The 27,764-nt window shown below is 39.9% G+C and overlaps 2 protein-coding genes across 3 annotated transcripts; both read right to left on the reverse strand.

Annotated features, from left to right (window-relative positions):
* Positions 1 to 11,153: 11,153 nt before the first annotated feature.
* Positions 11,154 to 13,199, reverse strand: LOC140322234 (olfactory receptor 5G9-like). The gene has a single exon (XM_072398821.1). It carries the CDS (start codon positions 12,081 to 12,083, stop codon positions 11,154 to 11,156), a length of 930 nt encoding a protein of 309 aa, XP_072254922.1. The 5' UTR covers positions 12,084 to 13,199.
* Positions 13,200 to 16,083: 2,884 nt separating this feature from the next.
* LOC140324908 (NXPE family member 3-like) lies at positions 16,084 to 25,784 on the reverse strand. 2 transcript variants are annotated; one of them, XM_072403034.1, is made up of 6 exons: positions 25,670 to 25,784; positions 21,920 to 22,012; positions 20,682 to 20,902; positions 19,496 to 19,569; positions 19,121 to 19,327; positions 16,084 to 18,878 (listed from the first exon to the last, which is right to left on the reverse strand). In XM_072403034.1, exons 1-6 carry the CDS (start codon positions 25,727 to 25,729, stop codon positions 18,346 to 18,348), a joined length of 1,188 nt encoding a protein of 395 aa, XP_072259135.1. In that variant the 5' UTR covers positions 25,730 to 25,784; the 3' UTR covers positions 16,084 to 18,345. The 2 variants fall into 2 exon arrangements, with proteins under 2 accessions (XP_072259135.1, XP_072259134.1); XM_072403033.1 differs by having other exon boundaries at positions 21,920 to 22,420; positions 25,670 to 25,757.
* Positions 25,785 to 27,764: the final 1,980 nt, after the last annotated feature.

The following is a 27,764-nucleotide window of genomic DNA, read 5'->3' on the forward strand; positions in this document are numbered from 1 at the left end:
GACTGCATCTGCCGCCAGTGGTGCCAGGCAGTGGTGAAAAACCGGCATATAGGGGCATATATGGACACCACTGATACAGACATTAGGACACCATATTGCCTTTGTGATCCAGGCAAGGTAAATATGTCAGGATGGTAATTATTGGTCTAATACATGCAACCAACATAAAACAAATTGCTTGCCGCATCATTTTAAAAAATATTTTCAAATTTCAGCTTTTCGTGCACACAAATAGATATTTCTGTATGATTGTATTTCTTGGTTCCTCAAACTGTGGATTATTGGGTTGAATAATGGTCTGACCACAGTATACATCAGAGATACCACCTTGTTTATGTTCAAAGACTGTCCTCTTGAAGGAACCACATATATGACAAACTGTGCCCCATAATGAGTGCATATGACAGCCAGATGGGAACTACAGGTGGAGAAGGTCTTCTGTCTCTTGGAGGCTGAGGTTATCCTCAGAATAGTCAGAAAAATATACACATTGGTGATGGCAATGAATACAAATAGTAAAACTGTCAAGAAACTAGAAAATATAAACTTCATATTTTACTATGGAAACATCAGAACAAGACAGTTCAAGGAAAAAGTGGTTTATCACATTCGGCCCACAGAACCTCAAAGTCTGCATTAGGAAAAGTGTGACAAGTGTTATGGTGAATCCTAGTGACCAGCAGCTGACTTGTAGTGTAGTGTAATGTAGAGACATATGTACATATGACAAGGTAGCGGTCATAGGACATGATCAGGAGGAGAAGACACTCCGTGGTAACCATAGAACCATACAGGTAAAATTGTGTAATGCAGCTTCCAAGAAGCACAATAGTGCCCTCCAATAGTATTATACAAAGCATGTTTGGAACAATAATTGAAGTCAGCATCACATCTGAAAAAGACAAGTGACCAAGAAAGAAGATAAAAGACGGGGGATTAAAGACGATAACTGGTCAACACCAACAAAATGAAGAGTGCATTACCAGCTATGGTGATCAAGTAGATGGCTAGAAACCAAAAGAAGACAGCTGTAAGGAACTTATCTGTCTAGCCAGCCCGCGGCGTCCTTAGGGATCACAGGCATCGAGGCTGCTGCCCTGCTCGCAGCGCGTCTTTTCCTGCCAGCGGAGGGATCCGTTCTGGCCGAACTACTGTTTGGCCAAGCGGCGTTCACCAGCATCCCTATGGACGTGAAAAGAGATGTTCTTGTTCTCAGCACTCCTGCAGACGTGCAAAGTAGGGCACTCGGCTGCCTCCCTGCGGTGCGGGACATTAGTTAGTTTGAATTCCCTGCGGCCAATCAGCTGCAGGGGATTAAGTCATCCTCCAATCAAATGGTGCCAGGTGGTGCAAGGTCATTGGGCACTCTGGCCATTTAAGGAGAACCTGTCCTGAACACCGTTGCCCACTATAAGCCTCTGTGTGTACAGGGTGCTTGGGGGGGTTCTTTGTGTGTTGGTTAATATTAACCTCTGTTGTGTCATTACCAAAAGAGACCCGGTCTGATATCTGATTGTGCCTGAACTCTGCCTTCCCTGACCTTAGATTGTTTCTGACCACTCTTGCCTGCTGCCTGCCCTGACCTCTGATTGTTCCTGACCTGCCTTTGCCTTATCCATGTGTATCACGCCTATTGGACTGATCTTCTGTGAATGACCTTTGCCTTGTTTTATGACTTGGTTTTTAATGCACATAAAATATTTTAGGACACTATTTGTTTCAGAATCTTGTTTTTCTTCATTTCCCTTCTCTAAAAACTGGTGCGTCTTATGGTCCGGTGCGTCTTATGGTCCGAAAAATACGGTAGATATTTCTGTATGATTGTGTTTCTTGGTTCCTCAAACTGTAGATTATTGGGTTGAATAATGGTCTGACCACAGTATACATCAGAGATACCACCTTGTTTATGTTCAAAGACTGTCCTCTTGAAGGAACCACATACATGACAAACTGTGCCCCATAATGAGTGCATATGACAGCCATTTGGGAACTACAGGTGGAGAAGGTCTTCTGTCTCTTGGAGGCTGAGGTTATCCTCAGAATAGTCAGAAAAATATAAACACTTCATATTTTACTATGGGAACATCAGAACAAGACAATTCAAGGAAAAAGTGGTTAATCCCATTCTGCCCACAGAACCTCAAAGTCTGCATTAGGAAAAGTGTGACAAGTGTTATGGTGAATCCTAGTGACCAGCAGCTGACTTGTAGTGTAGTGTAATGTTAAGGCAAAATCGTCTGTACGCCAAGTTCGAGAAATGTTCCTTTGAGAAATCTTCTATTCCATTCCTAGGATATATAATATCCGACACTGGTCTGCAGATGGATCCTGAGAAGCTGTCAGCGTAACTAATCAATTGAAGTCAGGGAGTTATTGGCCATAAAAATGGCACTAGAGGAATGGCATTACCTTCTCGAGGGGGTGATCTACACCGACCACAAAAATTTGAGTTTTTTGGAGTCTTCGCAAAGACTGAATCCTCGTCAAGCTAGATGGTCCTTATTCTTTGGACGTTTTGATTTTGTTCCCATTTTCGTGCCACAGAGAAGAATATCAAAGCAGATGCTCTCTCAAGGTCCTTTGATACTACTGATCAAGAGGAGGAACCTCAACACATCATTGATCCCGCAAAAATTGCTGTATGCACTGTCAAGTTTTCTGAGATTCCACCCGGAAAGACTTTTGTTGCACGGAACCTCAGGAAGCGAATTCTAGTCTGGGGTCATTCCTCGAAAATTGCAGGTCATGCCGAACAACGAAAGACTTTCAAACTTATTTCTCAACGTTACTGGTGGCCACCCATGCGGCAAGACATTCAAGAGTTTGTCACTGCTTGTCTGTCATGCGCACAGTAAAAAACCTCCAAGCAACGTCCTGCGGGCCTTTTGCTTCCCCTGCCCATTCCTGAGGCTCATTGGCAACGGATAGCCATGGATTTTATTACTGATCTACCCTTGTCCTCTGGGTGTTCTGTGATCTGGGTAGTGGTGGATCGTTTCTCCAAAATGGTGCACTTCGTTCCTCAGCCTGGTCTTCCTTCTGCCCCTCAGCTGGCAAAAGAAATTTTTGAACATATTTTTCATCTCCATAGTTTTCCCCACCGTATTGTGTCAGATAGAGGTGTACAGTTCACGTCTAAGTTTGGAGAGCTCTTTGTAATCTCTTAAATGTGTCTCTGGACTTTTCTTCAGCTTATCACCCACAGTCTAACGGTCAAGTGGAACGTGTCAACCAAATCCTGACCAGTTTTCTACGACATTTCATCAACCTCCATCATGATAACTGGGTTGAGTTATTACCTTGGGCTTGAGTTTTCGTACAATAATCATGTCAGCGAATCTTTCAAGAAATCGCCATTTTTTATTGTTTATGGGCAACAACCAAATATCCCACTCCCGGTGTCCTCTTCTTACGGTATCCCTGCCGCAGATGCTACCACAAGAGAGTTCTCTGAAATCTGGGAGGTGACTAGCGAAGCTCTTAAGGAAGCTTCTGTCCACATGAAGAAATCCGCAGATAAGAGATGTAGAGTTTCTCCTAAGTTTCGTCCTGGTGATAAAGTCTGGCTCGCCTCAAAATACATCTGGCTCAAAATACTTTCTTACAAATTGGGTCCAAGCGTCATCGGTCCTTTTGAAATTCTGGAACAAATCAATGACGTTTCCTACAAACTTAAGCTGCCAGCCTCACTCCGGGTACTGAATTCCTTCCATGTCTCCCTGCTGAAGCCCGTCATCCTGAATCATTTTGTCAAGAGACCTGTCTCAGCTCCCGTAGCGGTCAGTGATGAGAACGTATATGAGGTAAAGGCCATTCTGGGAATGAAGAAGAGTAGAGGGAGAACCCTGTTTCTGGTTGATTGGAAGGGGTTTGGCCCTGAGGAGAGATCTTGGGAACCCAGAGAGAACATCAATGAGCCCCGTCTTTTGAAAAAATTCTTGTCCAGGACCAGGCCTGAGGGGAGGGGGCGTAAGGGGGGGTACTGTTAGCCCTCCAGGTCGTTCCGGCGCCACTGCTCCTAATTGCAAGCACGGGCGCCAGGTCCTATCTTTCAGGTAGAGTAAACCCAGTGTGTTCCATGCCAGAGTTTCCTTCCTGCTGGAGACTTGCACTGGTGTTTGAGCTGGTGTGGGTGTGTCTCTCTTCATCCATGAGGCAACACATATACGCCCTCTGTTTCTACAGTCTATGCCATATGGCTCTGCTAGTATTTAAAGGCACTTCCCACTACAGGAAGTGTCCTGAGCAATCTCACGGTCTTAGTTTATCTAACTCCAAGTGCAAAGGTGCTTCTTCTGTGCTGCCTTTCTGTGTACCAGACCTTGCTTATCAAACCCCTGGACTTTGCCTGTTTGCCGCCTGACCCTAACCTCGGATTTTGTGTATGGTCAGTCAGTGGCACAGTGGGTCCACACCCGCTTGCATCACAGACAGTACATCTTATCATCACACATCACATGTTTAATCTCCTGAGTGACGTATAGCATACACTCATTATTATGATAATACAAAGTACTCACTTGTATCCTAATTATAGATCAATATTTTGCCACTATTTATGGCATATAATTTAACATACAAAATTATGGTCATTAATGATAACTATGGAACAATATGACTGTAAGTACCAAAACGATTACAACTGAATATATTATTTATAATTTTGGTATGTTATCATAAGAATCATTTGACTTATCTTATTCAGAGCTATTCATCCTCATCCTCTAGATTTTTTAAAGATTTTATCCTTTAATTACCCAACCCCCATCGTGCTTGAGCGAACTATCGAGCAGGTGAATGCACAACTTGATCTATCACCAAGTACACAGTGTGGGCTTTATCTAAGCCAATTCCCCCAGTGTGTTTGCGAGAACTTTCGTGCAGGCACATCAATGATAACCTTGCGCCACACATCCGGCGGCTGGAGGACATACACAACCCTCCACTATGTCTGCACGAACACCAGGCAGTTTTTAAAGAGCCAACACAGCAAACCTCTTGTTGCTGCTGCTCCTCTACAACAGCACCACCATCTGGCCCCGCGCCTCCAGGATTTTACCGTTTATCTACCCCAGGTAATTACCAAACACCGCTTTTCAGAAACTGAGCTAATTTCAACTAATTCCATTTTCTCCTTACTAAGATTACCTCCCTAATCCTCAAACTACCATCATCACCTGTTTTATCCAGTATAACTACACCCATCACTCACCTGCTTCTTCATCTATACCTCTACCCTATACAACCCTATACAATCTAATAACGTCCCTTTAGCAAGTTATATATACACTCCAATTTACAATTTCCAGTATTTGGATTGATGAGTCGCACCACTGATTCCTTTGCGATCTCTTTGCATAAGCTTCTAATAGTACCTGTTATCTATATCCTTATTTGCTAAAAATACCAAAAATACAATCATTTGACTATCATTTACCTAACATACTATTACCATACAAAATTGCAACCGTATAATACCGTTGTATAATCAGAACTAATATGACTGTCTTACTAGCAAAAGACATTACACTTTCAAGTGTATTTATTTATCGGACAGTCTATAACACATAACAATGCAGTATAGCCTATGGGATCCAATATGATTGCCTTATTACGAGCTACACACAAAAATCACTAACACAATTTACTTGTATAGATCTATTGGACAATTGATACTGTACTCTCTCAAAAAGAATTGTTTGAAAATGTATGCATGTTTCAATATTGTGATACAATTGTATGTTTGCCTGCCTTGTATAATCAAGGTAAATGTTAATACATGGATTGTCATTTGAATACAGTTGCACTTCGATGTCCACAAGTCCCCTGGGGAAGCCATATAGGGCGAAATGCGTTGGGGCACGATATCTACTTGCCCTTCCCATTCAGCTCATGTGCACCTAGGAGTCAATGTCTAGTCTTTACATTTTACTCCACTGAAAATTAAGTGGCAACATTTTATTTATGTATAATTGATACATGTACTATTGTGAATTGTAACATTGTACATGCTTTATCCATATGGATGAATATATTGCTGCATTCAAAAATACCCTATCTTTATCCTTCTCTCATGTAATAATTATACTGTACTTTCACCTGGGTATGCAGCGAGCCACAGCTTAGAGGAAAGGAATTGGTGTTATTTATAACTTACACAAATTCATGAAATGTTGATTGCTGTAGAGAATTAGGAGTGCACTTGGTCAAGCTTTTTGAGTTTTTTTGCCTTCCTCTGTAAATGTGCATAAAGTGTCCTTAACATACTGTACATGTTTTCTAAGTACGTAGTCTATTTTGTTTAAACAGCCAAAAACAAAAAAAAATCTTAAAAAGATTTATTATAACTTGTTATAGAATCTGCAGTTTTAGAAATCAGTCATTTCATCCAGCGCATCTGTTGATTTCCATGACTGCATCTGCCGCCAGTGGTGCCAGGCAGTGGTGAAAAACCGGCATATAGGGGCATATATGGACACCACTGATACAGACATTAGGACACCATATTGCCTTTTTGATCCAGGCAAGGTAAATATGTCAGGATGGTAATTATTGGTCTAATACATGCAACCAACATAAAACAATTTGCTTGCCGCATCATTCTAAAAAAGAAAAATATATTCAAATTTCAGCTTTTCGTGCACACAAATACCGTATTTTTCGGACCAAAAGACACACTTTCTCCCCCCAGAAGTGGGGGAAAAAAGTCCCTGCGTCTTATGGTCCAAATACAGCCTACACATATGCTGTTAAAAAAAAAAAAAATTCTTACCGTGTTCCTCTCCTGTGTGCTCCTCTCCTGTGTGTGTGTCTCCTTGATGCTGGCTGCAGCACGTGTCTGCTCCTGGCTGCAGTGCAGAATGAAACTGAAAGTAACAAGCCGGCATTCCGCACCAGGAAGCAAGCTGCTGATCCCTGCCTAACAGAGATGCCTGTCCTAACGGAGATCCCTACACTTAATTACCGGTAAGTGAACAGAAGGGGACAATCAATGGCATAGAGTGATCAGAAGGGGACAACTTTTGTGGGAAAAATAATGTTGGTTATCAAAAGTATACAAGTGGTTTAGTGAGTTCCACACCCAGTGAGGGAAATCCCAAATCATGTTAAGGAGGTTAATATTTTCTAATATTAAACCGAAGGAGAGAGACAAAAATATGAGCGTAAGATAGACCTATATATAATGTGAATAATTTGTTTATGCACTGATTTATGTAATGCGTACAGCCTTGAGAATTTACTATTATAGAATATCTTGCTAGGATAGGTAGACCCTAGAAAATAGTGTGTGCCAGTGGAAATATAATTTACTGTATTTAACTCATTCTAGCTTTTCGGTCTACATTCCATGATTACATTAGAATTGGCCAGTTAAATAATTATTAATTTGATGTGCAAAAAAGACAATGGAACCAATTCAATGGCTACTAGTGTTGCTCATAATATAGATTTGGAAAACTGAATATAAACCAAAGTTTTCCTTGACAAACTTTTTAATTGTATAGGGCAGACAGCCAAGAGAAACATTGACTGCTGTATACATTTACAATGCACATACAAATTCTTTTTAGATGATTTTTACCCAGCTCCTTTTAGAATTATTATACACTGCTTTTTTGTAATATTGCCCTGCATGTTTGTGCATTTACAAGGTAAAAGGTAAAAAAGGTACAACCAAGCCTTTTGAATTAAACTTATTAGGGCAGATACCACATGACCTCTGAAATCTGGACCTGGTTAAAAAAAAAGTCAGGATGGCCAGCATTGATCTTTGGTCATTTAATCTGTTTATTGTAGCTTTTTATGAGGAGACCACAGTGTTTGAACATGAACAAGATGGTATATCTGATAAAGACTGTTCTCCTAAAGCAAGAAACCCCAGACCATTGACCATGGGCCACACCCAGCCCACCGGGATGTTTTAGTTCTGCTCCACAGCTTTTACCTGTTGTATATGTTGCCTGTCCCACTGATCTGCCACAATAGTGGTGACAGACTGGTAATGTTAAAATAGTGGCAGTTTAAGGGCTGGTATTTTTACACTGAAGCCCCTAACACTTAATCAGAAAGGTCATCACAAATAGCAACTGGTTGGCATGCACAAGGTACTTTGATTAGTTATTTGTTTTGGCATCTCCTATTGACTAATAACACACCCAAATGGAGGAACAGTAGTTCCTGCTCTCAGCTTCTCTATGCAAAGTCTGTGAACGGAATGATATCCTGACTGACAGACCCTGAAAATTCCTGGCAGCAGGAAGAGTCAGAAAGAGTCAGAAATCACCATGGATAATTATGAAAAAACGTGGGAAGGCTGGGACCAATATTATGCTCGATTGTCCAGTTGATACCCAGAGTCTTACTGACTTAGGCTGTAGTCACACTCCTTCCTCCTCCCCTTTCCCCGTTCCCTTTTGTTCTTTTAGTTTGGTTCTCAGGAAATTTGCACTCATTCTACTGTATGTATGTATTTCATAAATTTTGTTGTAGATTTTTCTGTAGTGTATAGTGTACTAATGTGTCCATGGTCAAGATCCACTGTTACCTGTTTTGTAATTCTGTTGAAAAATTTCAGAAAGAGTCAGACTTCATATAGGTACCGTTGCTCTCTTTTCTGCCTTGGGATCTCTGCTAAGGTCTGTCACTGGGGGTCTGCACTGAGGCATCACTGGGTGTCTTTACTGATCTCTGCCACTAGGGATCCAAATTGACCTACTGTTACTGGAGGTTCATATACTAAGGTCTGTCACTGGGATTTTATACTAACATCTGTCGTAGAACAGCAGATTATCTGTCACAGATGGGAGTGCAGCAGCACCAGCATAGGTCACAGATTTTCCCTGCAGACCCCCGAGGTGTACCTTCGTACTAACCCTCAGCGCACAACGTTGGTACAGGCCCCCAGAGTCAGACATCATTTCATTTACCTGTCACTCAGGGTTTGAAAATGGATTCATTACTGATATCTACCTAGGGGTCTGTACAGAGGGTGTGTATTGTCTGGGAAGCTGCCTGTAGTTATGCCTGGGAAGCTGCCTGTAGATCCGCTTTTTCTTAAAGGTCTGCACCAAGGTTCTGTACTGATGTCTGTGACTGGGGGTCTGTGTTGAGGTTTGCCTGGGGGTCTGTTAGTAGGTATGCTAGGGGACTGTATGGAGATCTGTGCTGGGGTGTTTTTTCTTGGCATCTGCATTTGGAGTCGGTCATTGAGGTCTTTAATGGAGGCCTGTCACTGATTTCTGTTAATGGAAGTCACTCACTGGCAGGTAACTGCCTTTATTTTCCTCCATAATTAGCATCTTCAATGTTTGCCTGAGGCAGCAAATAGTCTAGAAACAGTCCTTGATGTTGAAATATCACTAGCAAAGTTCGCAACTACATGGGGCTCTTTGTAGGCTAGTCCAATTCTGAACACAATATCAATTCTAATTAGGTGAGGTGGTTTAGTGTTTGCAGTAGACATATTACCTGTGCTTGCGATATAAGGAAGATGATATCTGCAGCTGCAATATGATGGACATAATGGCTAAACTGGTTATGTAAGGGACATGATGGCAGCACCCCGGAATCTTGCTGACTAGAAAAGGAATGAGGGGGTGGGGGTAAAAGGCATGTAGTACTTCTTCATGTACATACCAGGCCATTGCCTTTTTTTAAACAGTAGCTCATAGCCAAGGGGCATCATCCCTACAATCTGTGCTACAAATAGTTGTGGGGGTTTGGGGGAGGTTATTGAAATCTTCGTTGGGAAAATTTCTGTTCCTAAACCCAAGGAATGAGTAAAGGTGTATGTGGTAAATTAAACATTGTTGAATTCTTTTCAAAGGGTGATATAGTTTTTCCCTACCTTCAAACCAAAAGAAACCAGCCCCATGTGGGCTGTGCAGCCTGGTTGATAACTATATAGTGGAAACAGATCATGCTTACAAGTACAATATATATATATTTCATGTGCACCTTAAAAGTCAATTCAATCAAACTTTTTAAAAATGTTATCCTAAATGGGAAAAACTATGCAAGAGGGTGTTTGTCAGCGTCAAACTTTTCCCCCAGAGAGGCAATTCAGGCTCCAGATCATTTTCAGAGTGCTTAACCTACTTTTATTTAAAAAACCATTACCACAAATTGGCAAAATCCAGAGTTTTTCCTCACAGAGGATCAGTGTTATCCACAGCATGACAACAAAAACACAAATTTTAGCCTCCTGGCTCTTTCTGTGGGTCCTAAAGAAATACACTTTGGAAAACCTCCTGGGATCTCCCATAGAGGCTACACAGCCTCTTCACCACCTGGCCTTAGGTTGCAACTTCCTCCAGTCTCAAAAACCCAGACCTTTAATCAATGGCCAGGTTCTCCAGAGTTATGACTATTTTTTGACCTGGAAAAAGGGATTGAATTATATTGCTGTATATTTGCAGGACTTTTGGCATCCAGGCCCAGGGTGTCCTGGAAGAAATAGGTAGGCCAATAGTCCTACAAGCCCTGTAATACTTTTACCAGCAGAAATTGTGCGCCATGATGCCAAATACTCTCTAAATTCGGTAACCCACTTTTCCTTCCTCTGCAACTTCCTTCCCCATATTGTAAGGGTGACATCCCTATGCTTCTGAAAAAATCCCGGAGAATACAGTGTAGCACAAATCTTTAAAGATGACATTCTAGCACAGATAAAAATCATCTTCTTTGTGAAATTTAGGTTTCTCAACGTTCCCTGGGATCTTGATATGGAGGGAAATGTAAAAAGCTGTGCAGTTAAGTACCTCAAATACACACATCTGCTGGGTTTTTAGATCAAGGCCCATTTAATAACAGTAGACCATATTATATACAACGGAAAAAAGCTATTTTTCGACTACAAAAACAAGGTAAAAGGAATATAATATTGCCATGTTATGACCTAGTTTTGGAAGTTTAGGTGACATATTGTTACTGGTTTCATTTTCTAGCAAATCACTGACCTGAAAATGACATGTATCAATAGTGACATACTGGTTAACTGAGTAACTCAGCCAGGTGAAAACAAATGAGTCAAATAATGTCAAATTTGCCTCCACTTATGATGGAGTCAATCGCCAAGCACAAAAAATAGCAAAATTACATGTATTATGTAAGCAAAAATCAGAGAATCAAGAGGTTAAAACTGTTTTAAAGATTTATTTACATGTTTTGCACATAAATATGTTTTTCTGTATGACCGCTTTAATTTCTTGGTTCCTCAATCTGTAGATTATTGGGTTAAACAATGGAGTGACCACAGTATACATCAAAGAAACCACCTTGTTCATGTTCAAAGACTGTCCTCTAGAAGGAACCACATACATGACAAACAGGGCCCCGTAGTAAGTGCATACAACAGCCAGATGGGAACTACAGGTGGAGAAGGTCTTCTGTCTCCCAGAAGCTGAGGTTATCCTCAGGATGGTCAGAAAAATATACACATAGGTGATGGTGATGAACACAAATGGTAAAATTGTCAAGAGACTAGAAAATACAAACACTTCATATTTTACTATGGAAACATCAGAACAAGATAATTCAAGGAGGGGGCCAAGGTCACAAAAAAAGTGGTCAATCACATTGGGGCCACAGAACCACAAAGTCCGAATTAGGAATACAGGAATGAGGGTTATGGCAAATCCTAGTGACCAGCAAACTAAAACCAGACAAAAACAGTATTTAAGGTCCATAATTGTTGTGTAATGTAACGGCTTACATATGGCGAGGTAGCGGTCATAGGACATGGCCGAGAGCAGAAGACACTCCGTGGTTGCTGAAGAACCATACAAGAAAAATTGAGTAATACATCCTCCAAAGGACACGATACCACCATCAGATAATATTATATGGAGCATGTTTGGACCTATATTGGAAGTCAGCAATACATCAGAAAAGGACAAATGGCCAAGAAAGAAAAACATTGGCGAAGGAAGACGATAACTGGTCAACACCAATAAAATGATGAGAACGTTACCAGTAACAGTCACCACATAGATGATTAGGAACCAAAAGAAAACAAAATACTTGAAGTCCTGAAGGTTTTTAAATCCAAGGAGTATAATTTCAATGATTTCTGTCCTGTTCATTGTTCACACCGCAGTAGAAAATGATTATAACACATATCTTTTGTGATAAAGACAATTCAGTTTTAAATTTCTCAATAGTTATATTGTAGAAAAATAATTTATTTCCAGGAATAAAATATCACGCTCTTTACAAAGAATAGAAATGACAATTAGTAACAATGTTCACAGCAGGTAGATGGTGCTCATTGTGTACATCATGTTAAATCGCTTCAAAACCGAACAGAGACATGTATTGAAAAAAATCAGTATTGCTTGCACATGATTGGATGATTGAATTGAATGCATATCCCAGAAAATTTGTAAACAATCAACTTGCAAAGTAAAAATTCTGTGTAGTAAATCAATACCAATGAATTTCAAAGAATGCAAGTTTTATGTTTAACAGTGCAAGAAGCATTTAGGTTTTACATGAGAGAAACTTTAGTTTTATTTTATTCATTATTAAATTCAGATATAATGGAGATGGTACTAAAAAAAATAATAAGGCAATAAAAGTCAAAAATGTGCCTACATATAACCATAGACATTACATTGTTGGCAGGTTATCTGATCAGTGTGACATTATGTAGAATTTAATTGTCTGCACATTTAAGGTTTTAAATCTGGAATCTGGAGGAAAGTTCTGCTAAACAGGTCTGACACCCTGCTTATCTGGGGAAAACAATTCCTGACATGTCTGACATGCTAACTTTATAACTTCACTTTCTTCACACTTTTGAGTCAATAAAAGTATTGATATCAGTATTCATCGATTTGCATACTTTGCTACACACAAAGCATTCTGGGAAGGTTTCCAGCAGCAGCTCATGCTTATCTTTTTACCTAGGAAAACCAATAATTATGTTATGTGTGATCATTTCTTTCTTACTCACCTAATTATATTTTCAGGTTTTACTCCATTGTGGTTATAGCAAAGCTATATTCAGGCTTATATAAAGGCATTGCATACAAAGGGGGAGAAAGAGGGTGAGAAGGAAGGAAAGATAGAAGAAAAAGATAAAGAGGAACAAAGGATAAAAAAAAAGAAAGACAGATAAATGAGAAAGATGAAAGAAAGGAAAAAAAAGTCAGAAAGTGAAAAAGAGAATGTGTTCCTATATCGCTCTCCTTTTTTCTTCAAAAAAATCCTTATCGATCCAACATACTTATCCCAGCCTACACAGAGACCTTAATAAAGGCACCAGCACAAATCTTATATGATGACATCATTTTTGTTCTTAGGATTCCTGTATAAAGCATATATTTGGTATGACTTCACTCCTCAGAGTTAACAGTAAGTTATGGAGTAAACAAATCATCCAAACAATTGATGGTCTTGTAGCATTCATATTTCATAATACATGGATTGTTGGTTGTCTCATAGTAAGATTGGGTTGTCAGATTAAGATTGGGTTGCTCATTCTTTTCCAAGGTTTTTCATTTCAAACCATGACTCCTTCAGGATATTTCTTTGTTAACCTCTGCCAAAGTAGTATAAGGCCAAACTTATTTACCCATTCGTCTGTCAGGAGGGTCATTTCTAAACTGATAAAGGTTGGGACATGGAGTGTTAAACCTAATATAAGTTCTAATGACGATAGGTTTAGACAAAATGGGGTCTTGGGTAATGAAGTGAAGTGGGGACCCCAAATGCACAGCATTTCCACTCCCTCCAAACTTTTCAATCTATCAGTTGAGACCTTTAGGAAGGTAAAGGTTGTGGACCATTGCCAGTTTGTTTCCACCCATGAATTTAAAACCAGCCCTTACTCCTAAATCTATATACCGTGTTACAGAACAGTAAGATTTTCACAGACAGTTTCAGTGATAGGGCAGCTGTAATGCGCCTGGGCACACAAACCACAACCAACTCCAAATGTCCTTTTATCGAGTTTTATTGTAGTCATAAAACAAGACTGGGTATTTACAGAAATCAAGTCCGAAGTGTAGTACAGGGGGGTAAGGCAAAGGCAGGTCAGGAACAATCCGAGGTCAGGGCAGGCAGCAGACAAGAAAGGTCACAAACAATCTGAGGTCAGGACAGGCAGGGTTCAGGCAAGAGTCAGGTATCAGACCGGGTCGCTAATATAATGACAATTAGAGAAACCTTAACCAACACAAAGAACGCACCCAAGCACACTGTGTACACAGAGGCTTATTGGCCGCATTGGCCGCAGAGAATTCAAACTAACTATGTCCTGCCCCATGGCGAGGCAGCCGAGTCCCACGCCACCGGGGGGTACAAGAGGCACGCATGGTAGCGCGCGCACCTCTTCCTACAGCACCTCTGGGAAGTGCACTATTTTTGCACATCCAAAGGAGTTCTGAGAACAGGACTTTCTGTAATCACGTCCATAGAGATGCAAGGGATGCCGCCTGGCTGAACATGAACAGTAGTTTGGCAAGGACGGATCCCTCCGCCTGCAAAGAGAGACACGCTTCGAGCAGGGCAGCAGCCTCGGCGATGCTGCCTGCTGCAGGGGGCGTCTCCCTCTGCGGCTGGGATCCCCAGGGACGCTGCGGGCTCGCAGGATAGGTAAGTTCCTTACAGCAGCAATGTAACCAGTAAACATGAATATAGCCAGTAGTTTTTTTGTGGCTATCACTCGTCTTTATGGTGCAAAAATAAGGTGTAAAATTGGTCAAAAACAGGACATTTTTAATAAAGCAGAATTTACTAGTAGGTTGGGGTTTTACAACAAGAATTAAAAGACCACAGAATAAACAGTAGTGTAACATTGACAGGTATCAGGACATTTTTTAGCCAGACCCAGACAAAATTTTCTTGCGACAAAGTGCACAGGAGGGGGTTACTGCAAAAGATATAATAGTATAAAACTTTCCAGAAGCAGGACAGCTTTAATCATGATAATCATAGATAATAGGCCTAACTGCTGTATGCCTATCTTTTATCTTATCTGAGAAAATGAGGGAGGGTTACATGGACTAGTGACATAATTTGAGGTAGTTTATGTACACACCATTCAAGCCCTTTGTTTTGTTTTTTTTAATTTAATAATAACAATGGAGTTCAGAGATGGAGTTGTAGTATAAATTACCTCTCACTACAACAATACAATCAATGTCAATGCACAGACTCAATGGGAGCCCTGTTTCCCTCTTTTACAATTCCTTAGCCCCCTTAGGCATGTTGGCAATATTTTAAAGAGCATGCAGTATTAGAAATAAAAAAAAAAAAAACACCTGGGAAATTGAAAATCTTCTTATAAATTTATCTGGATTGTAAATATTGATCGACAGCTTTTATGAGTCTTTGACATTCACCAAAGACAAATGCACCTGAGAATGAGCAATACAGTGCCATTAGTTACCAATGTAATAAGAATAGCAAGATCTGGTTTAATAAATATCCATAAAATCCACTCACCCACCTTTACCCAAACCAGTCCATGAAAACAAGCCACAGGTGGTTTTACCTTTACTAATAAACACTGGAGCTCTTTGGAGCTCAACAATATTAAATATTAAATACAATATAAACGTTTTAGGACATGTAAATACAGATCTCATCACCAAGCTATGTACACACAAATCCTTGTTTATTCAGTAAGTAAACATTGGCTGTTTTGTTGGGAAAGCTATTTAACCTGTCTGTGTAATTAAAATCTGCTGTCACAAAAATGGAAAATCATGAGCCATCCTAAGGTGTAGCATGAATCTGTGCACATTTTTACTGTTTTATGGCCAATTTTAAGGTTTCCATGAGGACAGTTTACTAATTATTCAGGGCTGAGGGCGACCTTAGAAGGTGGCACACCTTTAATACAGTTTGACCATTAACAGATGCAGAGTTTTGGTGGTAGATGTCCTTTTCACTGTTCACTCTAGCTTTATCTACAAAAAGCTTAGATCAGTGTTCCTTGACCTTTTTAACATGAGAGACCTGAAAGAACCTTCAGGTCTTGAGGCATCCCCTGCTACAATTAGTATATCCACACCCCCAGTACATTAATGTAGTGGTGCTAGGAAGATTGCCTCTTACATTGCTGGTCAGTGGGAAGGCTGCCACCCTTAAGGTGCGTACACACTTCCAATTTTTATCGTTCAAAACGAACGACGAACGATCGATTGGGCAAAAATCGTTCGTAAAAAAAGTAACCAACGACGCCGACGAACGAGGAAGGTTGTTGGAAACGAACGACCGGACCGGCGGATCGGATTGGACGACGATCGTTGAACATCGTTCGTGTGTACGGTCGTTCGTTGATCGTCCATGATCTGAGCATGCGTAATGAACGAACGTTCGTTCACTTTCCTGTCGTGCACATAGTTCCTCTATCGCTCAAACGATCGTATCTATTGTGTGTACAATATCTACGAACGATCGTGTTGTTATCTCTATGTGCAGGATCGGTGCTATACGATCGTTCGTCGTTCGTTTTCCAACGATAATAATTGGAAGTGTGTACGTAGCTTTACCGATAGCCCAAAATATCATTGGTGTAAGGTAAACTGACCCAGGAGTCACGAATTGCTCATTGCTCAAGGAACCCCTAGCAACTTTCGGAGGAACCCTGGTCTCCTTAGATGAACAAATATCATAAGCGATTAGCTCATCTGAGAGGAAAGGAATGAGAGAAAGGATGGGTGTGGATTCAGACAGGTGTATGACAGGAAGCACCTGAAATATCAAGTTGTGGAGTGCTGAAAGGACATGTTTTGGTGCTTTGTGTTTGCACTTGAAAACACTGTATCCTCAGAATGTTGCACCGGTTCTTTCAGATGATTTCCCAGGTTAATTTGCCCCCCTTTGTTTAACCATCATGCTACTGTATCTACCTGAAGATAAGAGGGCAGAGCTAATGCTAGTGGGTTCATTTGTGAGCTATCCAAGGAGACTCTACCATACCCCCCCTCCTCCCGCGGCCTGTTGAGGCATGCCCGCCTGCTTCACGCCAATACAATGGTAAATGTTGTTGGGAATGTCTAGAACTGGAAGAGCGGTAGAGCTTCCTTTGGACCCACACTGCCTCGTCTCTTTCAGTTTCAACTTACATAACTGTAGCTTAACTGCCTAAAGTTTGGCATACATTATACGATGGTGTATAGCAGATAAATCAATCAAAACTAAATTTTTGGACAGAATGTCAAACATTGATAGGACAAGACTTTTTTGGCAATTGGTTAGCCATTGTAGTGAACTTGTATCCACTTTTCTGTGTTACGAATGATATTTCATATGCTGACAAATATAAGTAATAGCAATACTGATAAAAGCAGTGCAATATATATTGAATACTTGCACATGATCGCAATCAATTTAAATAGATTGTAATTGCACTTGTAATATTGATGGAAAATACCATTAAGAAAAATGGTATAGTGTATTCCTAATATGAGTTATTTTATTTAGAAGGCAGCAATGGACAGTATTACCACTGTTGTTTATATGATTGGTAATAGTTAACAATGTCTGCCATATTAATCAGTTTTATATTTAGTAATTTTCTTGAGCAATATTAATATTCTTCTACCTCCCTCCTCCTGGCATCCCTTGGGGCCAAGGAAAACTTCACTTCCACTAGAATACAATAAATTAACATGAATAGTATGAATAACATAAACTATTCAGTATGTGCAAAACAGTAATAACTCTCCAGGTTGTACATTTACCCACCATTCACAGGTAAGTGCAATTTATCAGGGCAGATTTCCTGATAGTGATAACAGTGAAACATGCCTGAGTCACTGGAAGTCCCAATGGGGGTGCTTGTGGCAGGGTGACAAGTGTTGAGTCAGGGACCGGGCTTAATCTTTTCTCTGACATGGTCCTGGCTTGCTCCTCTTCCTGTGAATGTGCAAAGAGGTTCCATTTATTCCTATGGGTAGGCATACAAATGGAGGCCTGCAGTTGTCCTTTGGAATAAGGCTTACAAACAGAAAAAAATGGAGCCGCACATTGCAAAAAGCCTTGTAAAAGAAAAGATTGCTGCACTAGTGAAGAAAAGGTAAAGTGGGCTGCAGGAAAGGACAATATGCAAAATAAATGTTCTTTCATCTGATTTATGTAAAGTAAATGTAAATACATAACTTAATTAAGTAAACCATCAGAATTTACAGAAATAAATAAAAAGTCCAGTCCAATCTAGTTATGGTTGGCCTATTTTAATTTCTCCTTCATATCTCCGGTTTTCCGGCAGCTTTGTTTATCTGCAAGCCTAGCAAGCTGTCACATTTATTGCCTTCTGAATATGTTACTAAAACTCGAATTTTCCAGTGAAAAATATATCGAAAGTTTATACTTAAAGTATGCGTTTGAGTCTTATTGAGGACATATAAATGAAAGCATCAAGTCTACCTCATTTTTGATAATGATCTTTGGTGGATGGAGATTTTCAGGCTCTCGGTGGCAAGTAGTCATCTGCCAGACATCAAGAATAGTGACTGGCAGCTTAGAGAACATAGCCCTCATCAAAGTGTCCAGCTGTAATGATAACCAGTCACTCCCATGGTCAAACCTATAGCCAGTGTTGGCAGATTTGATGAGGATCTTTGTTTCAGGGCTGCGTTCTAAAAGTCGAACTACAGCTTCTCGAATATGATGTAGCCTTCGGATATACAGGCCAACAGGGTAAGTAAGGAAATGGCTCCAGCAGGTTAACACAATGATCATTCCTTTTCGGCTCCCTAGGCCATCCAACTCTGAAGCAATGTAGTGAAGTTCATGTACTCCTGTACGCTCCATGCGTAAAGGTTTCTGGTGGGCCCTCCACTGGACCAAATAATTTAATTCTGCATCCGAGGCTAAAAGTGGGCCTGGATTGTGAACCACATGAAGATTGATTTCCTTCAGAGCTAAATTTTGGAAGTAAAACGAAAATTAAAATTAAGGTTAAATGTATATCTAGGGAATATTTAGAAAACACTTGCAGTGTGCAGGAGGGCTGATACCAACGTTAACTTTTTATTGCTTACTCCTATTGGAGATTTGACCGTATTTACGTGCACAAATTCATTATAGTCACTAGAACAGAAATGGAAGGGGAAAGTTACCACAAAACTTAGAAGACATATAAAAGTTTTTATGTGTTACATACCTGGTATAAAATTCACTAGGTATTCCCACCACTGTCTCAAGGTCGAGTCTCCGAACATATAGACCATCTTTCCAGCAAGACATTTTGCTGCTTTAGTATGATCATCAAATGGTTCATTGGAGCAGACCAGAGACTTCCACACATCTTGATAATAAAATCCTGCGGGGATTGGGCTTGTAAGTCCAGGGATACACGCAACTTTTATATCTAGAGGATAAAAATATCAGTTTTCAGTGACGACCTAAACATATTTTACTAGGTAGGTTGTTCAAAAAAACTACAGGATTCAGCTATAAGAGTGGAAATATGGCCTCATATAGCTAAGCTAATAACCTGCATTAGAAAAAAAAAATAGTTTGGATTAAAAACACCTACCATTCGTGGCATTCTTCAGAGGTAAAACATTAAGTGGCCCAATGCTTGATGGGATTTCTTTGTCAATCAGTGACCTGCCAAGGCCAAATCAAATAAGGGTCAGAAGCTGAAATGATGGCATGAAGAAGACATGAAGACAGAAGTCAATTGTTTTGGTCACTAATGGTGCTCAATGTACAAGTGACATCTATGTGTGAGTTTACTGATACTGTAAAATTCCTATTTGTTTTTATGTTCCCAGCCAAAGAGCTTTAGCATGAGCAGCCATGACTAAGTACATAATTGTTGGTAAAGAGTAATTCTTTAGCCATGGTGAGTGCATGCCTACCACCACAAGCACCTAGAAATCATGGTTTTTGGTCATGCCTGCTTGGCTAATTGCAGACTTTACCTCTTTGGCTGAAAACAACCACATTTTTGTTGGGAAAGGGTAAGATCCGACATTCTTAAGACATGGTGAGAGTGCAGGACTACCACCAAGGATTCATTGTAGTTGGATTTTATTAAATAGTAAATGATTTTGGCACCAAAAAGCGGATCATTTTTAAATATATATACGGTAATTCACATCAGTTAAAAACTACAATCAACTACAACTAATTAAACCAAAAACATACACAACAAGAATGAAAACAGACATCCATGTAGTTATATATATTCATGAACGGTTAACAGTATTAACAGTATCTAATCGTGATGTGTTTCGTTGAGCAAAAGTCTGCTTCATCAGACCAAAGAACATAAAGCTGTATGAAACACATATTACAATCAAGTAAATTCAATCATTTGATAAAATCTTAATTGTAAATCTTTGTATATCACGTAGAAAAGTTTTGATATCATTGCTGCCTGTCTGTTCCAAACATTATAATGGAACTTGCCCTATATAATAAACAGGCCAGGAAATAAGCATCTCCCAAAATATCAATGTAGAAAAAGTGATGGTACTCAGGGCTAAAATGCCAAAAAATGCTCCACCTTAATCCCATAGGGTACAAAAAAGGGGAGGAAGGTAACAACAATGAAAGTCTCCAGAATGGAGGCCCAGGGTTAAATGCCAAAATTGGCATCCATGAGGAACACAGAGACATCAAAGCAGTGGGTTTTATAAAAATATTCTTATATAGTGGGCACAACCACATATTGATTCAGGAACAAAGTAAAAATAGATAGAACAAAAAATTACATTGAGAAAAACTGTTCCTCCTCTTGGGTTAGGATTTTGCGATTTCCTCCAGATGAGTGATCTCGATATGAGTGACAAGGAAGCCTCTTTGGCCGTTGACACACCCACTTTTCTTCATTGCGCTGATCATAATATTCACAAACGTCCTGCCCAGGCAGATCAAAATTGCATTCCACCACTTCACGAGTGCCATTTTTCTCAAAGTAGCCTTTAAAGAAAACCTGTGGGTCAAAATTAACCGCAAATAAAATAATGTGAATTTCCAGGAAAAATAGAAAAAACATTTGATTGGGGGTCAATCTTTCGTGCTGGCTGATTCAGAGGTTCAGCCATATTTTCTGACCCAGATTTGCTTCCAGCACTCCCTCTTTAAAATGTGATTTTGTCTATTTTCAACTAAATTTACCCAACAAAAACTAAATCTCAGACTTACCTAAGCAAAATTTGGGCACATTTTTCATACATCTGAAATGAAAATTTTTTTTCCTGCACTTTTCACCCCAGTTATACCTCAGCAAATGAACATGTTCTTGCCAGTCTTGCCCATTGACTCACAGGGTTAGCTTATGGGTAGCATTGAACCTAAATGTAGTGTTTCCAGGGTTATAATTGTTCCCCCAGCTATTAGGAAAATTCCAGCAGCCATGTGCCTCTTAGGCTATGTTTTCACAGGTGAGGGTACGGTGAATTTACAGCTTTCACATGCCAGGGAACCACTGCCTTTCAGGAGAAGCTTCATGTCGCAGTTCCAAAGAGAATAAACAGGGATGACAGTAAGCAGAACTAGTACCAGTATCTTTAGATTGCACTGCTCACTATAACTATATTAGCCAATGCTCTGGTGTGAGTGACAGGGCAGCAGGCAAAGTGCTAGCCGTGGGAAATTGTGCAGGATCACTTGATCCTAAAGCGGGTCTGAGCATGCCGTTAACATTGGGTGGGCTTTGGGGGGGAGGACTCTCCTGAGTCCATCAAAAATTGTAGGCCCGCAAAGCAATGCCCAAAGCTGAGGGGCATGTAAACTGGTATATAGCATTGACATATAGCACATATGCAGATTTATATTTGTCTAGGCAATGTCAATCTTTGGTGAATAGTCCACAGAGCGAGTACTTTGTTTTTCACCTTTAATGAATGTAATTTTACCAACAACAAAAAATATTCATCCCCTTTCAGTAGCATAGAACAGTCAGTTCCCTTTTTCCTGGAAACATGTTGCCCGTCCCCATTACATTTACCTTATCTGGGCGCTCATCCCTCTTTTCATACAAAATTCTGATGGCTTCACTGGAATGCATTAGTCGTATAGAGATCATAGTTTCTCCAGGCCACTGAAAAATAAATGTAGCCGTATAGGAACCATTATAATTGTCCTTTACAGAACCACTCACTCCAGCTTTCAGACTAGGTGAATGAAGCTTTACATGAAATAAATCCCCACCATAGTTCTTTAGCCGACCCTTGTGGTCCTTAGCTATAATTAAAACCCTCAGTGATTCACCAACCATGTAAGTAGTCTGAGGATTTATTATAAAAAAATTAGAAGTCTTTGGGTGGGTAGAAAGTTCCAAGGATACATTAGCTGGAGCCAAAGGCCATTCAATTATCTTCAGGAGGTTATTAAGCTCTTCATTGCAAAGACTTGTAAAGGTAAATGTTGGTGTGGAGGTACTTATCAATGCAACTGGATGACTGTCCATTGGGATGAAAAATTTTCTCCATAAAATATTGGAAAGAAACTGGAATGGAAAATTTATGAAAGAATGTTAATAATTAGCACAAATAGTTGACTTTTGACTCCAATAGAAGCAAAAACTCTGATGTTTATTCAAACATTTAGTACCCAAAATGAGTACATGGTTACTTATTTTGGGTACAATGGGCAGCTGCTTCCCATTATGTACAGTACCACTAACACTTCTGCCCACTGCTATTGAAGGGTTTCAAGCCAAATGGGGGATGATCCCTAACAGCCACCAGCCAGTGAAAACACTCATCCCTAAGAATCGGTTGGTGATTGTCTATTTTGTCCAATGTTCAATTTTCAACAAAATCAGTTTAAGGGCCATGTGATGACTTTGATTTATGTAGAAACCTATATGTTTTTATTTAAAGCTATATTATCACCTATGGTATAATCCCATGGGTCCCCTTGGCTTGCTTAGCAAATTTATTGACATTAGCAAGTTTAGGGGCTTGACAACTAATTTTGAAAATAAACCTTTCGAGATTCTTTTTTAATTGGGCTAATCCCTACGCACCACAGTAACCTTGGCTACTGGATCTAAGCCTTTTATCAAGGGAGATGATTATAAGTTTACTTATTGCCTGGTGTTTTTTAGGGAAGAAGGGGTGCCCTTCTAATTAGGGAAGGAGGGGTCCCTGACAACTTCAAGTCAATAGGAACACTAACCAGCAGCCAGAACAGTCAAACCTTTTAGTTTCCTGTAGCAGTGTTTCCTGACTAGGGTTCCTCCAGAGGTTACTAGGGGTTCCTTGAGCAATGAGTAGTTTGTGCTTTTGTCAGATCAGATACCACTGACACCTATGATTTTTTTTATTTTGTACCTGTTAGGGTAGAATTCTTCCTACTAGCTATCCATGTAGTAGGAATTGTTCCCAATGACCACTAAGCCAGTATACTGTGAGCTGTGTAAATAGTCATTTTAGAAGGGGTTTCCTGAAGACCTAGACATTATTTTAAGGGGTTTCCCCCATGTTATAAAAGTAACACTGGTCAAAACACTGGTCCAAAGTATTTACAATTATGGTACTAAAGGATAACTTTATATCACACAAAAGAAGATGCTGGAACGTCAATGTATATTCACAAGAAAAAATAAAAACTAGGCCAGCCATTCTCAACCAAGGTTCTGTGGAAGAGCAGCCTTTCTCGACCCATGCAGAAAGCTCAGTGATAGCCTAAAAGATTGTTGGTGTCAGGCAAACTGACTTCAGAGGCACACATTACTCAAGGAACTCAAGGAACCCCTACAAACCTCTAAAGGAGCCCTGATTGATAGACCCTGCACTAGAGGTTGCCTGGGGATCCTTAAGATGTAGCTGATTGACCACCTATTTTATGATGCTTGAATAGTTTGTATGCCAGCATCTATTGAAAGACCAAGTAGCATGACACTATTAAGTTTTTTTGAAGTTTGTATGGGGGTATTTTTACCAGCAACTGTCAATGTAAGGTATGTTTTTCCCCAATAACTCATATGAACTGGTTTTAATAGCTGTGAACAGAAGGTATGTACTGAAATTTAGACAGGGATCCACACCACATTTGACTTACTTTACTCTTTACTCTTACAATGCTTTAAGTGAAATTTACAGGTGTTACACCTAATCCCACTCCGGAACATTGCGAGTTCAGGTTACGTGGGAAGAACCATGAGGAAAAAAAATGGCGACCCTGAACAGAGGGCGAGCACTGGATACAAAAGGAAGTGGAGTGATTTGTTGGATTTGCTGGATTCGGTTTGTAGAGGGATCAATGGCATTTCACAGGTAAAGGTAAGTGATATTTTTTTTTAAGAAAGTTTCACTTTAGGACAAATTCTAGGACAGAAATGTTTTTAAATACACCAGTCGTTGACCGAAAAATACAAATAAATAAATAAAAAAAAGAATGAACCGCATTGTGTGAAAAAGTCCCTCTCGTCCAATGCTGTGGGGGTCTATGGGTGGAGGGCTTGGAATATGAAAGTGCTCTTAAATAGGTGGGCCCCTGATATCACCCCCTGACCCTGATGAGTGAGTACAGGGGTACCCCTTAACCCATCCCTGTGATGTTTAAAGTTTCATTGGATCAATTGTTCATCGTCCTTCAGCCAATCAGGAAAGAGGGCACATGGGTTCAACCCTTCTCCCCTCTCAAGTGCCTTTCAGGATTCTAGCAGGACAACGGAGTCTGCCAGGGACAAATGAGAGCAGGACACCACTGGATAGACGACTTTTCCACTCAGTGATTTTAGAAGACACTGAAAATTCTGAAAGCATGTATGTAGACCCAGGAAATCAGTTTAGGGATTGTGGGAATCTCTTGGGCAATGCATATATACAGACTTAGGAACGCAGTGCAGGGTTAGTGGAAACCCCTGAAAATGTGCACAGCCTCTTATAATATGTAAAGCATATATACAGATCCAGAAAATCAGTTCAGGGATGGTGTGGACCCTTTCATAAAGGCAAAGACAGGGGAAAGACCCAGGACCCTAGTGCAGGGAAGGTGGGGATCCCCTCATAATAGACAAGTCGTGTAAAGACCTGGAAACATGGTGCATGAATAGTTGGAACCCTTTATAATGGGCACAGTGGGTGTACAGATACAAGAACTCAGTACAAGGATGGTGGGAACCATTTATATTGTGCATAGCTGTTGTACAGACCGAGGAACCTGACCCATGGCAACATTGTGGAACAAACCCCGAAGGTCTTCCCCCTGTCTGTATTATTATCCCGAGCAACATTGTAATAATACAGAATAAACATAAGTAAAAATACAAATCAGCAATTGTCATCAAAGGAACAGAATACAACGTCAGTGTGAGCCAGTTACAGAATGCTGGCTGTAACTAACTGACAGATCCAGTAACAGGATGTGCAGTGATGGCAGAAAGCCCTCAAAACAAGCACGATTGATCTGCAGACCTAAAAATGCAGTGTGATGATGTTGGGAACCCTCATATTGCACACAGAAGGTGTACAGACTCAGGGACAGGGGAACCCCTAATACTGAGCGCAGCAGGTATACAGACATGAAATTTAAGCACAGAGATCTCCCTAACAGAGTCACTGAGACACAGAGACACAGAAAAGACTGTCTAGAGACAGAACAGTTTTACCAGCATATTCCAACGTATATTATTTATAAATTATTAAAATTATATAAATATTTTTTGGGGGTAAATAAGATTTCATAAACTAAAGTGAAGCAAACAGTTCTATTAGATTGGAAGTTATATACTGAAATTTAGACTTACCCCAATCAAGCACACAATGCTCAATGCACAGAGAATGACACTGTGCTTCCTCATACTCATTGGGAGGATTTCCAAGTGTTACCAATTCATATCAGACATATCTATAATGATTTTTTAGAACAATTCCTGAAACCTTTGTCCTGTCTGTATTATTATCCCAGACAACACTGTGATCAGACAGAATTAAAGAGTTAGTTACGCCCAATGTTCTGTAATTGGCTGTTACTTGGAAAGACGTGTTTGTGCATATATTACCTTCATTACCTAGTGTTGGACGAGCGCCAAACTGTAAAAAAAAAATAAAAGGCCTGAGGTATAATAGCTTGATTTATTTTTAGATCTAAATTACCTAAAGAATATTAAAGGGCAACAATTTACTTTTTAGTTATCCATACATTTTAATATAAATGGCGCCAAAATAATGATAATTTCATGGTTTAGCAGTGTCCTCTTTTACCGCTTTTATCTAAGACATCCCCAAGTGGGAACACAAAAGACCAGATATGGTTTAGACCATCTATTAATTTTTTTAACTCTAATGAACCCTTGGAATCACTGCTAAAACCTTTTTTTTGGAGTTCAAAGTTGTTTCTTGAGATGTAAATTTAAAAAAAAAGTCAATTAAATTGGTGGCCCCCTCTATTTACAATGTTGGCTAGAATACCATCATTTTAGACAACACAAATCCTGAGATCATTTAAAGATGGTTGCCTAAAAATGTTAAAAATGATCATGGATCTAAACCCGCCTTTCTCAACCTCATTCCCTCTGGAGAACCCTTAAAATACATATTATGTCACAGAATACCCCAGGTAAAATCAATTTATTGGAGGTTAATTGGAAAAAGCCTCCTAAATCGGTTGCCAGTAGAAGGAATGCCCCCCTTCCTTACAATGGTGTCCAGAATACCACCCTTATAGACAACTAAAAACTTCATTAGGGTCATGCAGATGGCTCTACAAAGTGGCATTAGCCTCAGAACTTTGCAGGCATCATCAAGAGGGAAGTCAACTAGACAAAGTTTGAGAAACCTCTAGAAACCTTTACAGGATTCCTGGAGTTCTGTGGAACATTGGTTGATGATGGGTGCTATAAACTGTTTTACCTCTGAGGAACCCTTGACATTTCTTTTACATCTCAAGGAACTCCTGTTAAAACCAATTTATTAGGTTATATAAAAAAAAACTTTTGCATTGGTGGCCAGTGGAAAGTCTTTTTGTTACAGTCGAGGGTAGAATATCAACTTTATAGACAAGGATAATCATCATTAGATTTACGCAGGTGGGTCTACAAAGCAGTTTTGGTCTCTTTTAAGATGGCAACATGGATGAAGGCATCATCAAGTGGTAGGTCAGTCACCCACAGTCACAGCTCATTGACCTCCCACTCACAGCCATCTGAAAAGTGATGAAAGGTATACACCAGTATTTCTCAATTTTTTATACCCCTGAGGAACCCATGAAATAACATTTAGGTATCAATAAAACCTTTGCTAAAGATTTTCAAATAGAAGCAGAGAAAGCTATGCTTCCTCAGGGGAGGTATAGAAAGGTAAATGTCAGGGTTGCAAACAGAACATTACAATATTTTGTCCCAAAGTGACCTTTATCTGTACCTACCTCCCCTGAGGGTTCCTTTTTCAGCTAAACGCTTTCTGCATTTTTTTGTATTTCCATGAATTGTTATCATGTTATCCACTCCACCAATGGACAACGTCTCTTGATTGTTATGCATGACAGGAGAACTGAAGAGTATGAGTAAATTTCCTTTTTTGTATGTATTTTAGTCTTTAAGGGTGGGCAATATCCAAAAATGATAATTGTTTGAAGGGAGGTAACCACTCTTGGGCACAAACCTTTGATACTTAAGAAACTGGTTTTAGCAAGGGTTTATGGAAACAAAACCTCGTGCATTAGTGGCCAATGCAAAAAGTGCCCCCTAACAGTGGTGGCCAGTACGCCATCTTTATAGACAAGTTAAAACATCATTGGCATCATCAGTTGGCCCTACCAAGTAGTGTTGGCTCCACAACTTTGCAGGCATCAAACAGGATCAACCACAGAAACCCCCTAGAAACTCCCTGAGGAAACTTGGC

This window comes from Pyxicephalus adspersus, chromosome 2, assembly GCF_032062135.1.
Source record: "Pyxicephalus adspersus chromosome 2, UCB_Pads_2.0, whole genome shotgun sequence".
Classification (NCBI taxonomy): domain Eukaryota; kingdom Metazoa; phylum Chordata; class Amphibia; order Anura; family Pyxicephalidae; genus Pyxicephalus; species Pyxicephalus adspersus.